The following is a 14269-nucleotide window of genomic DNA, read 5'->3' on the forward strand; positions in this document are numbered from 1 at the left end:
ATCCAAAATCCAGTGGATTTTGCTGGATTTTGGTAGATTTTTTTGTGAATGTTCTTAAAAAACATTTTTAATATTTTTTTCCACCAAAAAATGTTTAAAAATTTCCCAAAAATGTTGAAAATGTGGACATCAGAAGTTTCACTGTGAGAATATGTTGTTTTCCACATTTTCAAACTTTAAGCTGGGCCAATTTTGACCCGCAGGACGACAGGAGGGTTAAAAGTGTAAAATATGCCTGTCGGCGCCTCTTGTGCAACCTCGTAAACATGTTTTATCGTGTTCTTCGGCTCATACATTAACAGAAATGTAAATATGACAGTTAGTTGTTCTACTGGTAGTTACTGTACATGCTGGGACTATTTCTTGGCAAACAACATGAAGGCATGGTTTCCATGTGCAGCTTGTTTTCACAGCGAGGTCGTGGGTGTCATGCCTTTGTGCATGTAGTGTGACCTATACTGAAACCTGTGTGACCTTATCTGGCATCAAACTTAATGCCAGAGGTGTTGTATGGTAGCACTTGGTGGATGGATAAACCTGTTCACTGAAGTAGTTCCAGAGCTTGATTCCCCTGAAACCACAACTTTATGTTTTTACATTCCTGGTAGAGTACACGCCATACAAACTGGAAATGGGTGATAGATTTGTTTTGAGTCATGTTTGCTGTCTCCCTTAGGCTAAAGTCTTTATGCTAAGCTAGAAAAACTAGACTCCAGATCTGTACTTAACACACAAACTCGAGACTGGTATCAGTTTTCTCGTCTTAATCTACAAAAAGTCTATTTTGCAAAATGTTGGAGGCTGTTTTAGGGATATCTACGATGTTCAATGAAGTGACTTACTTTGATTCAATAAGTAAAATGTTTGTTTTTAACTTTATAGGTAGAAATGTGTCAGGGCAGCTAAATGTGGTGCGGTTTTAATTTTTCCACATTATAGAGTAGAGAGGAACAAAACAGCATTGTAGCTTAAACTTAATCTAAGTCCAAACATCGTGCCAATAAAACACCCAATAAACACCCAATGAACTGAGCAAACCACCCGAAACAAGTTTCTTGGTCAAGTTCCAAAGAGCAGCTCTGTTTGGCTCTCTGCTACACTTCCTTCTCTCTCTGCCGCTGTCTCCAAATCAAATCATTTGATGAACTCCCCTTTTTCAGGCTCAATTATTGGTAACCATGGAGGCCTGATGAAAACCGGTCTGACGACGTGAATGTTTCCTGAGAGCACAAAGGGCCTTTTATTTAGCCGATGTTCCAGTCAGTGGTGAAAAGCAGATCAGCGTTTGAGCTCGCTGTGCCAGGATGATGATGAAAGGGAAAAGGGACGAGATGTCCCGGTGATACTGTGAGGATGGAGTTGTCAGTCTTTTTCCTGGCTTTTTGCGTTGTCACAAACACCTGTAGGGAGGCTAGATGTTTATCACTGCAGTTGTTGACTTGTTTTTTTGCTTGGCACACTCCAATCCTCCCAAATTCTTGGAAAGTGTTTGTGAACAAAGTTATGATGCATCATCAACCAGCATCAGTGTGTGTGTCATCGTTCTAGGCTTGTATGTGTGAGATGTAGCCTCACACTGCCGAATCCCACAATGCAAACTGTTTAGTTTGAATTAACGTGCAGGATCCTTTTACCCAAATTACCAAACAATTAACAAAAACTTAAATAATGGTGAAAATGCTCAGGTGCAACCCCTAGTGAATCCGGTGGCAGGGTTTCCTCTGCAGTCCGCCGCCGCTCCTTTAAATCCTTTTTTTTTTTTTTTTTTTTTTTTTTTTTTAATCGTCGCAAACACGCCACCGCATGTCTCCACTTTCATAGCAGTCCAGCACTGTGTCGGGTACTAAGGTAAACTACAGAAAACTATCTTGCTCACTTTCTACTCTTTGGGATTAATACGACGTTAATTACTCGCGAGAGCGCGACCTTGATAGTGACGTCACGTACAGCATTCAGACAGCAGGTTAGAGTCAGAGGAGCGTCGTCTTGGAAAATAGAGCAGCGACTTACCGGAGAAAAGTTGTTAGCTTTAGATAACTGATAATAGATTTTACAAGTTAAAAAGACATTCTCTAAATATTCATGTCCAGCTAACGGTACGTAACATATCGGTAGCTTCAGTTAATTAGACCCGGTGCCAACTCAGTGTCGCTAACGTGAGTAAACTATTGATAGCATTAAGCTAATATCTACACTCTGTGTATGAATAACTGCTGACTGCATTTTCAGATGAGCTTGTTCAAGTATTTTTTATAATTTTAACATTCAACCTTTAAAAAACATTTTCAACTGGCCATTCAATAAATAGGTTGTGCAAGGAAAATCTGCAGTTAAGTATCATTTGTTTACATTGCCACGGCTCCCGGAGAGCCTGCTGCAGCTGCTGAGAAAAAAACCTGGAGGAAACACTGTGGTGGTTTTAATAGTCAGATTGAATTTGGGATTTGTCAATGTCGCCTACACAATGGAAGTGAATGGAATTTAGTTAGTAGTGCAACACATTTATTATACTTAGTATAACTCAACAGCAACATCTATCCAGAAACGGTGCCATTGGTGCTGGATGATGCTCAACCACAGAATTCCAATGTCTACAGTTAGAGATAGTCTCTATTACAATTGTCAAGAATTTAGTCGACCACCCCCTACTTGTACCCAACAACCTCACTAGAGAAAGGGTCAGGCTAACATCAGAGTTAGGGTTATGCATGTAGTGGTTGATTTAAAGGAAAAGTGGCACATATTAAACTATTGGACACTTGTAAAACCATTGCTACTGCCAATCACATAAGACGTGGATCCATCTGGGCTCTCCTGCAGCATTTTTGCATTCGTTACTAATTGCGTCCTAGCTGAGTGTTACATCTAACGCCAACAGAAGTGGACATTGTTTGGAATGAATGGTAGATGCTGTCAATTACATGGAGGTTCTCTGTGCATTTATGTTCTTCTTACGACCACCATATGAACCATTTCTATGGAGATGACTTTATTTATGGCAGGCATTTACGCCATGTTGGTGCAGCACACAACACAATCAGACTCTTGACTAGCAACCACATGGGTTGCTAGTCAAGAGTCTGAGGGTCCCATTCATATAATAGTTGACCCTTGTAAGTCCCACATCCATGAAGGAGGGTCAGCTGAGGGTCGAACCACACATATAGACCCCAGTTGTGATTGAACCCATTTTTCTGAATAGGGCGTGAGTCTCAAGGGAACGAACAACAAGACAGCCCAATGTCTCTGTACATGCTGAAAACAAGTAACATGTTTCAGCGTGAGCCAAAGAACAAAAAGAAATAAAGACTGGTGTTATTTTTACATCCGACGACTTGGATATTTATGGATCAAAGCATTGTTTCATCACAATAATGGAATATGTCATTGCGAAAAAGTAGGACTTGTGTGTGTATTGGAGTAAAATGATGGTGCCTGAAGTTTGAAGAACCAAATGGGGACAAATGTAAAGTGTGGGTCACAGAAATGAGGCAGATATTTTTGGATGAAAGCTACTTACTACTGTATCTTCATGCAAAACATGCGCAAAAATCTCCCAATATCTGTGACTAACCATCACTATGGAACCATCCTCCACACACAGACTATTTACTCTCCAGTATGTACTAGATTGGGATCTAAAATTGCCTTTTTTCTGTCTCCTGCAGTGTTTCAGCAGCAGGCTGTCCACAGCCCTCTGGAGCAGAAGCAGAAGCAGAAGCAGAAACAAGGCGGAGGAGGACCGATCCCCTGTCAGAACTGCGGGAAGCCATGCAAAGGGGAGGCTCTGCGAGTTCAGAACAAACACTTCCACATCAAGTGTTTCGTCTGCAAAGGTATGAAACAGCCTCATCTTATCTCTCACCTTTACACTGTCAACGCAGAATCCACAACCTCACACAAACTAGACACCAAAAGCTGAACATCCCAGGATGCCATTTTGGTTGGGAAGTAGATGCACACCCTGAAAAGTAAAGCAGTTTTTTTCTGAAGAATATATAGGATGGACGATCAATTGCTATATAGTGCTTAGTAGAATAGTCAGAATAGGTTTATGGGGGTAATGAATGAGCTTCATTAGCCATGTAGCTTGAAATTACATATAATATATAGTTCACATACTTCTCAATAAGAAGGCTAAGAGATTGTATTGTATCGTATTGTGTCATAGTTGTCACGTATTATACACATCAGATCACATCTTTTTATATCATCGTATAGTTTCATATCTTTTTGTGTCATATGATATTGTAGCATAGCATAGCATAGCATATTCTATGGTCATATATAATATATCATATATCATAATATAGCATAGCATAGCATATTCTATGGTCATAAATCACAGTGAATCAACATAGCATAGCCTATCAGATCACATCATATTGTTTCCTATCATATCATATTGTATGGTGTCATATCATATTGTGTCATATCATATCATACTGTGTCATACTGTGTACTGTCCTATCCTATGGTCACATAAAACCATAGCATTAACATAGCATATCATAGCATAGCATATCAGATCACAGCATAGCATCGCATAGCATAGCATAGCATATTCTATGGTCATATATCATATATTATAGCATATCATAGCATATCAGATCATAGCATAGCATATCATACTGTTTCCTATCATATCCATATTGTATGGTGTCGTATCATGTCATATCCTGTCATATCATATTGTGTCATAGTGTATCCTATCCTATCCTATGGTCATATAAGACCATAGCATAGCACAGCCTAGCCTAGTTTAGCATAGCGTAGCATATTCTATGGTCATATATTATATATCATAGCATGTCATAGCATAGCATATCATAGCATGTAGTTTCATATCCTATCCTATCCTATCGTATCATATTGTATCATCATATGGTTCTGTATTGTATTGACCACCACCTACAGATAATTGTTTTATAGATGCTAGTCCTCATATTACAATTTGAATCCTTTGTAAATTTTTTGTAAGAGTTTAGCCATGACTAACCACTGACAAGAGTCTGTTGGTAATTTAATACATCTTTGTGGCCAATTCATTATTGTAGATAAGTCATTTGTTGTGACATTGTTATGGATAGTTGACCAGTAAGAGGAAATTCATTGAGTCAGTACTAATAGGTTGGTCACATTTAACCAGTTAAAGTGACTGATGTGTGTCTGGGGGTTTCTTCTGTGTATTTATTTCTGGGTTGTTTAGCTGCAAGTGTTAGAAACTTGAAATCCGAGTTTGCTCCATGTGTTTGTGTGTGTGTGCTGTGGGTGGGTGTGGGTGTTGGTTGTTTTTTTCTATCTTTTTGCATGTGACCGGAGGGTGTGTTTGCACTCCTCCCAGCACGAGCCTCGTGTCAGACCGCTGTTGTCGTCAACACACGCTCCGGTTGCTCGGCAACCTCCGGGGTCGCTACAGTGTCGGCAGCTTCCTGGAGTTTATCGCCTTTAATCCTGCACTGACCAGCAGACTGCCTGTCTCTACATTTACACCCCACCATTACCTCCTCCCCCCTCTCCTTCTTTAACTCTGTGATTCTCGTGATGAATCAGTGATGATGAGATAAGTCAACTGCAATCAGCGATCAGTTCGTTTAAGCCTGACCTTATCAGATAATTCCAGTCTATTACCACTCGGATCTTATTTTTATAGCTCTGCCCATTATTCTAATGTATAATAATGACACTGTCTACACACTGAATTAATAGATGACAGAGTCAGATAATGAGAAAGGCCTACGTTATTGGTCCTAGTTATAATAAACCAGAATGATCCTGAATGAACCGTTCTTGTTTTTACGGCTATTTTCAGCTCTTAGACACAAGAACAGGAGCACATCATTTGGTTTTGCTAGCCAGTATATGCAACCACTATGAAACAGCTGCAAGGAATTTTTGTTTATGTATTGTTAGCCATGGCCACTGGTGAAGTGCATGTTGGTTTAACCCAACTCTGAGGTGTTTTGGTTGAAAAAATGACTTGGGCACCACTAACTTGTTCCCATAGAGAGTCACTGCATAAACTGTATATAACTATGTATATAAAAGATGGATGTAGTGACCGTTATATGACCCGTTGGTAACCCCTTGCTAACCCTTCTGTTTGGAAGCCTTGACTTTGGCATGTGGCCGTCACCATCTTGGCATTTCGAAACTAGATGTAACAAGCAAGTTGACTTATTGAACTCAAGGACACTGAACACAGCGATTTAGTAGCAACCTGTCAATGACAAAGACGCCCTGTCCTAAAACTCATCCTGTTTTATCTTCTATATTCCTCTAAACGGGACCGTAACTTGCTAAATGAGCACAATGCTGTATTCAGAAAGTCTTTAAATGACCAAATAAGACCATAAACTCAGAAGGAAAATGTTTACTGAATTAGCAGATCAAGTGAAAAGTAGGATTGTTTTCTTAAAGACTTCCATACAATTGAACGTCTTTTTGCATCTAGAGAAGTCGCCCCCCTCCTCAACAAGTAAAGAGAGACTCAAAATGACCACGAAATGATACAAAATGACCACAAAAAGGCACAATAGACCAAAATAAATGCAAAACAACCAAGATGTCTGAAAGATGAAGCAATATCGATGTTATGTAAAAATGGGTACATAGTTGTTTCCATTGGCTCGTAGCATGATTTTAATTAGATTTTTCTAACATACGATGTCCCAGGCAACTATTTTAGCACCACTATGCTTAAATAGATTACACATAGCTATTGGTGCTAGTTATTTTACAACAAGTAGCCAGCAGCATATAGAATGGAATGAAATTAGCCACCAGATGCTAATTTAACTGCTTTTCAGTAATATTATGGAAATGCAATATATAGTAATATAACACAACACTAATTATATTTTCTTGATCATTCTAATGCAATGTACATTCCTACTTTTTTTCTTATTTACAAAGTTATATCAAACTGCTGCTGCGTCATATAAAGGACGGATTAGCCTTTTAAGCATGTTGTGTTTTAATATTGTGCGGCTATTAAAGACTTCCTTACCCTACTAATTGAGCTGAATTCGTGCCTTTATGAAGAGGTTTTATGTTTGACTTGAGCAAATTGCGCTGATTACACGCCTTGGGTCACACTCACAAATTACTCATGCAAATTCATCAGATGTTAATACTTTAAAGTCATTATTTCGCAGTTACTTGAGGTCGTAATTAAAGGGACGGAGAGCTGTTTTCTACCCAGGATGAAGTTATTTTGCTCTGCCTTTCTAAAGGGCTTAATTAGGAAGCGTGGGGCTGGCTAATTTAGTGCCAGGCATTCAGGAGGTGGATTTAAGGGTGCTGTTCATGCCACCCAAAAAAAACAAAACAGTGTCTGGCCATTCCTTCTATCTATAAATCCAAAGCATGGCAGAATTAATTGAATTTCCAACTAATTTGGCTTATTAAATGTGCAGAGTGTTTCCAGCATTGGGAGAATTAGGTGGGGACTCAGGTTGGGTTGTTTGCTATTAAAACTTCCAGATGTGGACTGACAGGAATCTGAAACTCAGCGATGGAAATAAAATAAACCCCAGCAGGCCGAGCGGAGATCAAATTTCTCTATCTGCGGTTCAAAACTGAACATCAAAGACAAGAGAAGCCATCTGACTCTGTGTCAGGAGCCAAGTTCAACAAAGTACACCGCTCCCTTAGATGTTAGAATTTTATCTTAGCACGTTCTTTATGGGTCATAAAATCAGGTGAAATATCGTCCCTTAGCAGCTTCTGATTTATGAGCCAGAAACACACAGTCCACCTCACCTCTGACCAACTGCCCTGTATGAAAGATAGCAAGATTAACCTGTGACGGAATCATGACCCCTGACTTTATTGCCATATTAACACCAATTACAGCTGGCCTGGGTCCTAGCCAGCAGGCTAACAGTGCCAGGTTTGAAGAGAGGAACCATCAGCGCTCCTCTAGTTATGTGCAATTAACACTTCAACCAGAAAGAGCATTGGACTGATATGAATTAATGTTAGCCTCTTTAGCACTGGCTTGTAATCAAGGTTGCTCTGGACTGCTAATAGTAGGCATAGCCTCAGGGGTTTACCCTCATGTACACCTAAGTGCTGTTTGAACGTGGCTGGATTAACATGCTCGGGCAACTAATAGTTGAGGGGATCCAGTGACTCCTTACTTGTGGTAATTTGGCTAAAAACATGTGATACGGCTAGACAACCCAGAGACCCAATGACATGATTACCGTGTAACAACGAAGGATGTCAAGGTCTTGCGAATATTAGACTGTAATTGGTTGGTAGGAGGAAATACCTGAGCCACTTTGACGAGGATCAGATTGGTCTAAGCGAGGTGTCTGGTTTGGAGTAGCTTCCAAATTGCAAGGTTTGTGTGCTACTTCCTGTCAACAGTAATGAGTACCTTCCAAGACTGGCCCAAGGAGGGACAAACCATAACTCGGCAACAGGGTATTGGAAGTTAATTGGTACCTCAGGGTTCATTCTTGGGTCCTGTTTTATTCTCTTTGTACATCTTCTATTCTTGGTGTCTTGGTGTAGCATGGAACAATCTTAAACTGATTTTAAACACTTCATAGGCATGTTTTATGGGCCCTCAAGCATCCTGTGATTCTCTCCTGGCTGTCCTTGTTGCCAGACGAAAGTCAGGAGATGACTGCTTTTGCTGCCAGGTCTTGGCTGAGGAGATTCCAATTCTCTTTCTTCTTTTAAATATCATCTTAAAACGCACGTTTTTTAAATAGTTTTTCATATCCTCGTTTTAGGTGACTCCCTGCTGGTCTCTATTCTCTGTCTTCTGATTTGTCTGTTTCTGTTGAGTTTCACCTGATTGTTTTATCTAACCTAATTTTAGTTCATTTTTGTACCCTCTAGTGTTCCAACTATGCCATATTGTTAAACACTTCATAATTTTGTTATTTTTGACAAGTGCTACATAAATAAAGTTATTACAAGGTGTGCCGGATCGCGGCTCTGACTCACAACTAATAGGACTTAAGTGATTTGCTGGTAACGTCTTGGTGCCAGATATCACAGGGAAGCTTTGGAGGTCTTGTAGAGTCCAGATCTGAGTGGATCAGAGCTATTTTTGAAGCACACGGGGGGCCAGTGGAATATTAGACCAAGGTAGTCATAGTTTTGATTCCTCATTGTACCCATTGTACCCCATTGAGAGGATAATCAATGCCTTTATCAATAGTAAATTCATTTAAATTTGATTGGAAAGGGTTTGACAATCTCTTGAAATCATATTAGTTTGGACAAAAATCTGAATTCTATATGATTTTATGTATGATGTGTGACATTCATTTAACCTATACTGACAAAAAAGCCAAACTATGAATCCAGAGATCTTGGGAAATACAAATTTTACTGCACTGCATTGTTTTAAGGCTGATTTATTTTGCATTTTTAAATTATATATAAGGGTTCTTCATGCTCTACATGTGTTCAACATTTTACTAAAAGAATTCAGTTTAGAAGTTCATACCACCTGAATTGTAACCATTTTCTGGGACACTACTTTGTCTGTGCAAAATATAAACACTTTATGTCTATTAATAATGTTAACTAATGAGATATTTTCCACAACCGGTCAACCCAAAAGCTGTTTTTATTCACGACTTATTACTAAATTACATCTAAGTGTCAGTAAATCATCATACATGCATTACTCACACCTTGTAAAGTCTTTATAAATAGTGTCGTATTACAAAATGAGACCTTTAAATTTACTTCCAACACATGATATCCCAAACCGAAACAAAGAAAAGAAAAAATAACACAGTGCAGCTTTAAAGCTCTGGAGCACTTGATGAGCCCTAATTGCTGTTTTCATGGTAACTGCCGTCAACACGGAGCTGTGTGGTTTGAGGAAGTGTGTTTTATTTAGGTACCAACTGTGGCCGTCCCTGTATATCCTGTTATGTCTGCCTCTCAGACGTCTTTAAGCTGAGACACCATCAATAGCAGGCAGCTGCTGACAAAACGAAGCAACTCAGGCGTGACTTTTCATCCCTGATCTGCTTTCATGAAGGGCTGCCACTGCTTCATCCAAACAGCATTTGAATACAGTGGGGAATACTCAAATGTGAAAATATGCAGCCACACCCTAATGTAGGCAATCATGGAAACTGATAAATGAAGTGTCCGAGTGTAAGAGATGGAATCTTTTATTTACAGAAACACTCCTTTATGTCCGACACGTGCTGCTTTTTTGTCGTACACAAGCATTAAGAGTCGCTCACACAGGGGTGGGATCTTTTATTGCTCCCTGCTTACGTCTCCATAAATCTAAAAACAGTTTTATTCATGAAGTGGGTGTAGTCTGCCGAGCTAGAACGCTTCCCAATGCCGCATGTGCGTCATATTAAAAAGAAAATAAAAACAGCAAATAGCATTCTTTTTAAAGGCACAGTTAATCTCCAAACTTTTGCTTCACAAAAAAAGGAAAGATGGAATTGAGGAAAGCTCATTATTTGTGTTAATTTTAGTGGGTGTTTGTTCTTGAGCTTTGGAAGGAGAGAAAAGACGCTAATTTTAGGGATTTAAACTAATCTCAAAGTCTTAATTCCACAAATGGAGCTGGCTTTGGTGCCACTGCACCATCTTTTACAAAAAAAAAAGAATTGGTTTAACATGTTCAACAGCTCAGTTGAGAGGAGAAAATTGTAGAAAAAATGTAGAAAAGTAGAAAAAAAAGTTATGTGAGAACACTAGGTTGAAAGGAATCATACATCAACCTCACCTTTAGCCGGATCTAGTGTCTTGAAAGCAAAATACTCATCATTGCAATCCTAAAATGAATAATCCTTAACTCCTATTTAACAAACCCACACTAGTCATCACAGTAATCATTAAAATTAGTTGTGTCTCAAAGTGAACACCTCCTCACTGTTTTGTGGTTGGGCGTGGATGGACAGATGAGGCATCTGCTGCATTTATGTGGGAGATTTTCATGTGGAACACCTCCGACCATCTGGCTTTCCTGAAATGCAACATTTTTCACAAGAGTCTGGATTCAAGTTGGAAATTTGTCCTGGAACTCTACATGTGCACTTCTTTAGACGCTTAATACGCTACCGTTGAAAAGTTTAGGGTCACTTAGAAATGTCCTTATCTTTGAAGAAAATATTTTTTTGTCAATGAAGATGACATTAAACGAATCAGAAATCCAGTCTAGACATTGTTAATGTGGTAAATGACTATTGTAGCTGGAAACAGCTGATTTTTAATGGAATATCTCCATAGGGATACAGAGGAACATTTCCAGCAACCATCACTCCTGTGTTCTAATGCTACATTGTGTTAGCTAATGGTGTTGAAAGGCTCATTGATGATTAGAAAACCCTTGTGCAGTTATGTTAGCACATGGATAAAAGTGGGAGTTTTCATGGAGAACATGAAATTGTCTGGGTGACCCCAAACTTTTCGTTGATCGACGATGAAGGTTGCTATCTTATCATTTAAATGAGCTACTACATAACATGTTGCACAAAACTTCATCTCTACTTGTCCTTAGCTTCAAGTAGATCTTCATTTGTAGAGCTATTCTCACCAAAACCCTCCATTTTCAAAGAAACTGCTGTTCTGCACTAAACCTGGAACTGAGGTGCTGTGTTACCATCATACAAACAGGCTTCTTTTGATAATAATGCCATTATGGGGGCAAATTGTGACAAAATAAGTGAAGAATACCCACTATCACCTCTAGTATCCCTTGAAAACAAATTCTTTTAATTCTTTTTAATATTTTTCCACCAGTGATATCATTACTTTTCATGCCTGCTAGTGTGAAACTGAAAATAACTGACTAAATGACCATTTAATACCTCTGTTTTCTATATTTTGTTAATGATATTACTCCTCCGGGTTGCTTTTGCACTTGACAAAGCTCTTCCAGAGTCTCAAATGACATTATACAGCTGTTGGCAAAGGCTAAGTACTACTTCCTGTGACTAGTAAAGTGACTTTAATGTGTCACCGCTTGGGTGTCGCGGGTTTAACCAAGTGTTAGTTTACAGTAGTGGCTACTGTATGTCCACATTCAGTGTCCAATATCAGTCTAATTGTGAATTTAAAACAGTTATTTGAACACTGTATCCAAGTCCAAAGCGACAATCTGAACTTTAAAGCCAATAGTTCCATGGAAACTGAGCAAACTCCATCCAATGATTAAAACCAGACATAGCTGAAAGTCTTTAAACTTATTGGTAAGTGTATCTTCAGTCAAATGAAAAAAACAAATTGCCTGCAGACGTCTGTATTTAGATGAACATAGACGACAACAAACAGTCAGTACAGTCAGTGAGGAGACTATGACAATGGTGTTTCCTGTGTTTTATGTGAAATTACAGCTTTGACTCAGTGTGTTTTGACAGATTTATGGCATTGTATTGTTTTTGCACAACTACCTAGGCAGACCGTGCTTCTTCCTGGAAGTAAACAGATGCTGCTGGCCACATGTTGAGGTCCTGCTGGTCGGATCGGTGGTGTTACAATAGCAGATGGTTGCGATGTTCTCAGTAGGGTGTGGGCTATTGGATCGTGTATTTCTTGGAAGCCGGCTGACCAGAACAGAGCCAAAGGGGGGGAGTGTTGTTTTCTCATCGGGCCATGGATGCTGACCTCACACACACACACACACACACGTGTATAAAGAGTGCTGGAAGCAGTTAAACATGCTGCAGTCTACATATGGCTCATGTGAGTGTTTTATTTCACAACTATTTACCTCTATGGTGTGAAGCAAGTGTGTTGTCATCACTGTGGCATCTTTTACACAGAAGGGCAATGAGAACTTCTACATATCAGACCAATGTGTACCTATAGTAGTATGAATAGAACTATCCTCTTGAAAAGTTGATATTGGTCATGCTGAAACCACAAGACAAATATAATGTGATCACAGAAATGCATTACTTTGTACTAGTTACCTTCTAGATTAAGACCTTAACATTAACAGTACATTGCTGCCTACACATTGTTGCATCAGCATCAAAAATTGACTGAAGTTTGTGGCTGTATTTTAATATCCAGTAGACGTTTTACTACCTACTGTTTACCTAAGTAAGACTCTGAATGTAGGATTTTAAACCTCTGGTATTAGTACTTCTACTTGAGTAGGGGATCAGAAAATAGTAGGAAGAAGCCTTTATCAGTGCTATCTTTGGCATTTTAGGAATTCATGTGATTCTATATCCTCCTTCTTGTTACTAAGCCTTCCAAAAGATGATCATAGTCATGTTTACCTCAGAATAAGACAAACATTTGACAATAAACAGGCCTCATCTTCCTGTTGCCTCATTACAGTAGATGCCTGCTCGCAATCTATTTCACTGCATTTATGAATGCATTTAACTTGTCAAAAGGATCAATTCCAGATCTAAGATTCACATAATTGTCCCATGTTGTAAGGAAATTGGATCAGGCTTCCAGCGATGCTGCTTCCATTAAAACATTCCACAGACATTCAAGGCAGGTGATGTTGGATTTTAATTTTAGTATGGTCCCATTAGCTGGGCAAATCAACACCAGCAGGTTGAAGACGCAACAGTCAAGGTCGTGAAATTGACTCGTGCACGACAGCGGCCCACCCACACCCTGAACCATCCCACCATCGGCTCACACTCCACATTGATGGTGAGTCATTGTAAAACATGAGTCAAGGTCGCGCATTCATAGCAGAAAACACATAGCACATGTATATTTAACCCTACACTCACACACACACACACACACACACACACACACACACCCTTTAGCTCATTGTGAAACATGAGGCAGAGGCAAGGTCACCCTCATGTAACGACGCAGCACATATATTTTGTATGACCCCCTTATCATGTCAGTAGATAGGACTTCTGGGAGTGTGGTGTGTTATAAAGATACATCTTGTCTATTTATTTCAGTGACACACACACAAACTGGACAAACCTCCTCAGATGTGTCCAAGTACTTTCTCCAATCTGTGCTGCTTAGATTAGGTTAGACCGAATTACATCTGTTTTACATGATATTTAGATCATTTGTGGGGAGATACATCCTGTTTCCTCTTCCTTCTCGGTGGACGGTTACTCTGAGCAACCAACACACACAATGTAAAAGTGAGCATAGTAACAATTTTGTATAAGTGAGCACAAAATTGTTTGCAATTTAACATAACATCTTTAAACCCTTAAAAGAATGCATGTGAATTTCAACCAGATTCAACTGTGAATGTTCAGTTTGATTTACTACTTGTGGGTTGGGCCATATTTGGATTATTCATTTCATTTTTACACCACTC

General features: G+C 39.3%; 1 protein-coding gene across 15 annotated transcripts in view; it reads left to right on the forward strand.

Moving 5' to 3' along the window:
* ablim2 (actin binding LIM protein family, member 2) overlaps nt 1-14269 on the forward strand; it is a 107913-nt gene that overhangs the window by 35297 nt on the left and 58347 nt on the right. For all 15 annotated transcript variants that reach the window (XR_008600542.1, XR_008600546.1, XR_008600551.1 and 12 more), the window contains exon 2: nt 3669-3836. Coding sequence is in view for 1 of the 15 variants with exons in the window: in XM_055007617.1 (XP_054863592.1) it covers nt 3669-3836 (168 nt within the window). In the remaining 14 variants the exon portion in view is untranslated. The remainder of the gene's footprint in view (nt 1-3668; nt 3837-14269) is intronic.

The sequence above is a fragment of the Amphiprion ocellaris genome, chromosome 23, assembly GCF_022539595.1.
Source record: "Amphiprion ocellaris isolate individual 3 ecotype Okinawa chromosome 23, ASM2253959v1, whole genome shotgun sequence".
Lineage (NCBI taxonomy): Eukaryota > Metazoa > Chordata > Actinopteri > Pomacentridae > Amphiprion > Amphiprion ocellaris.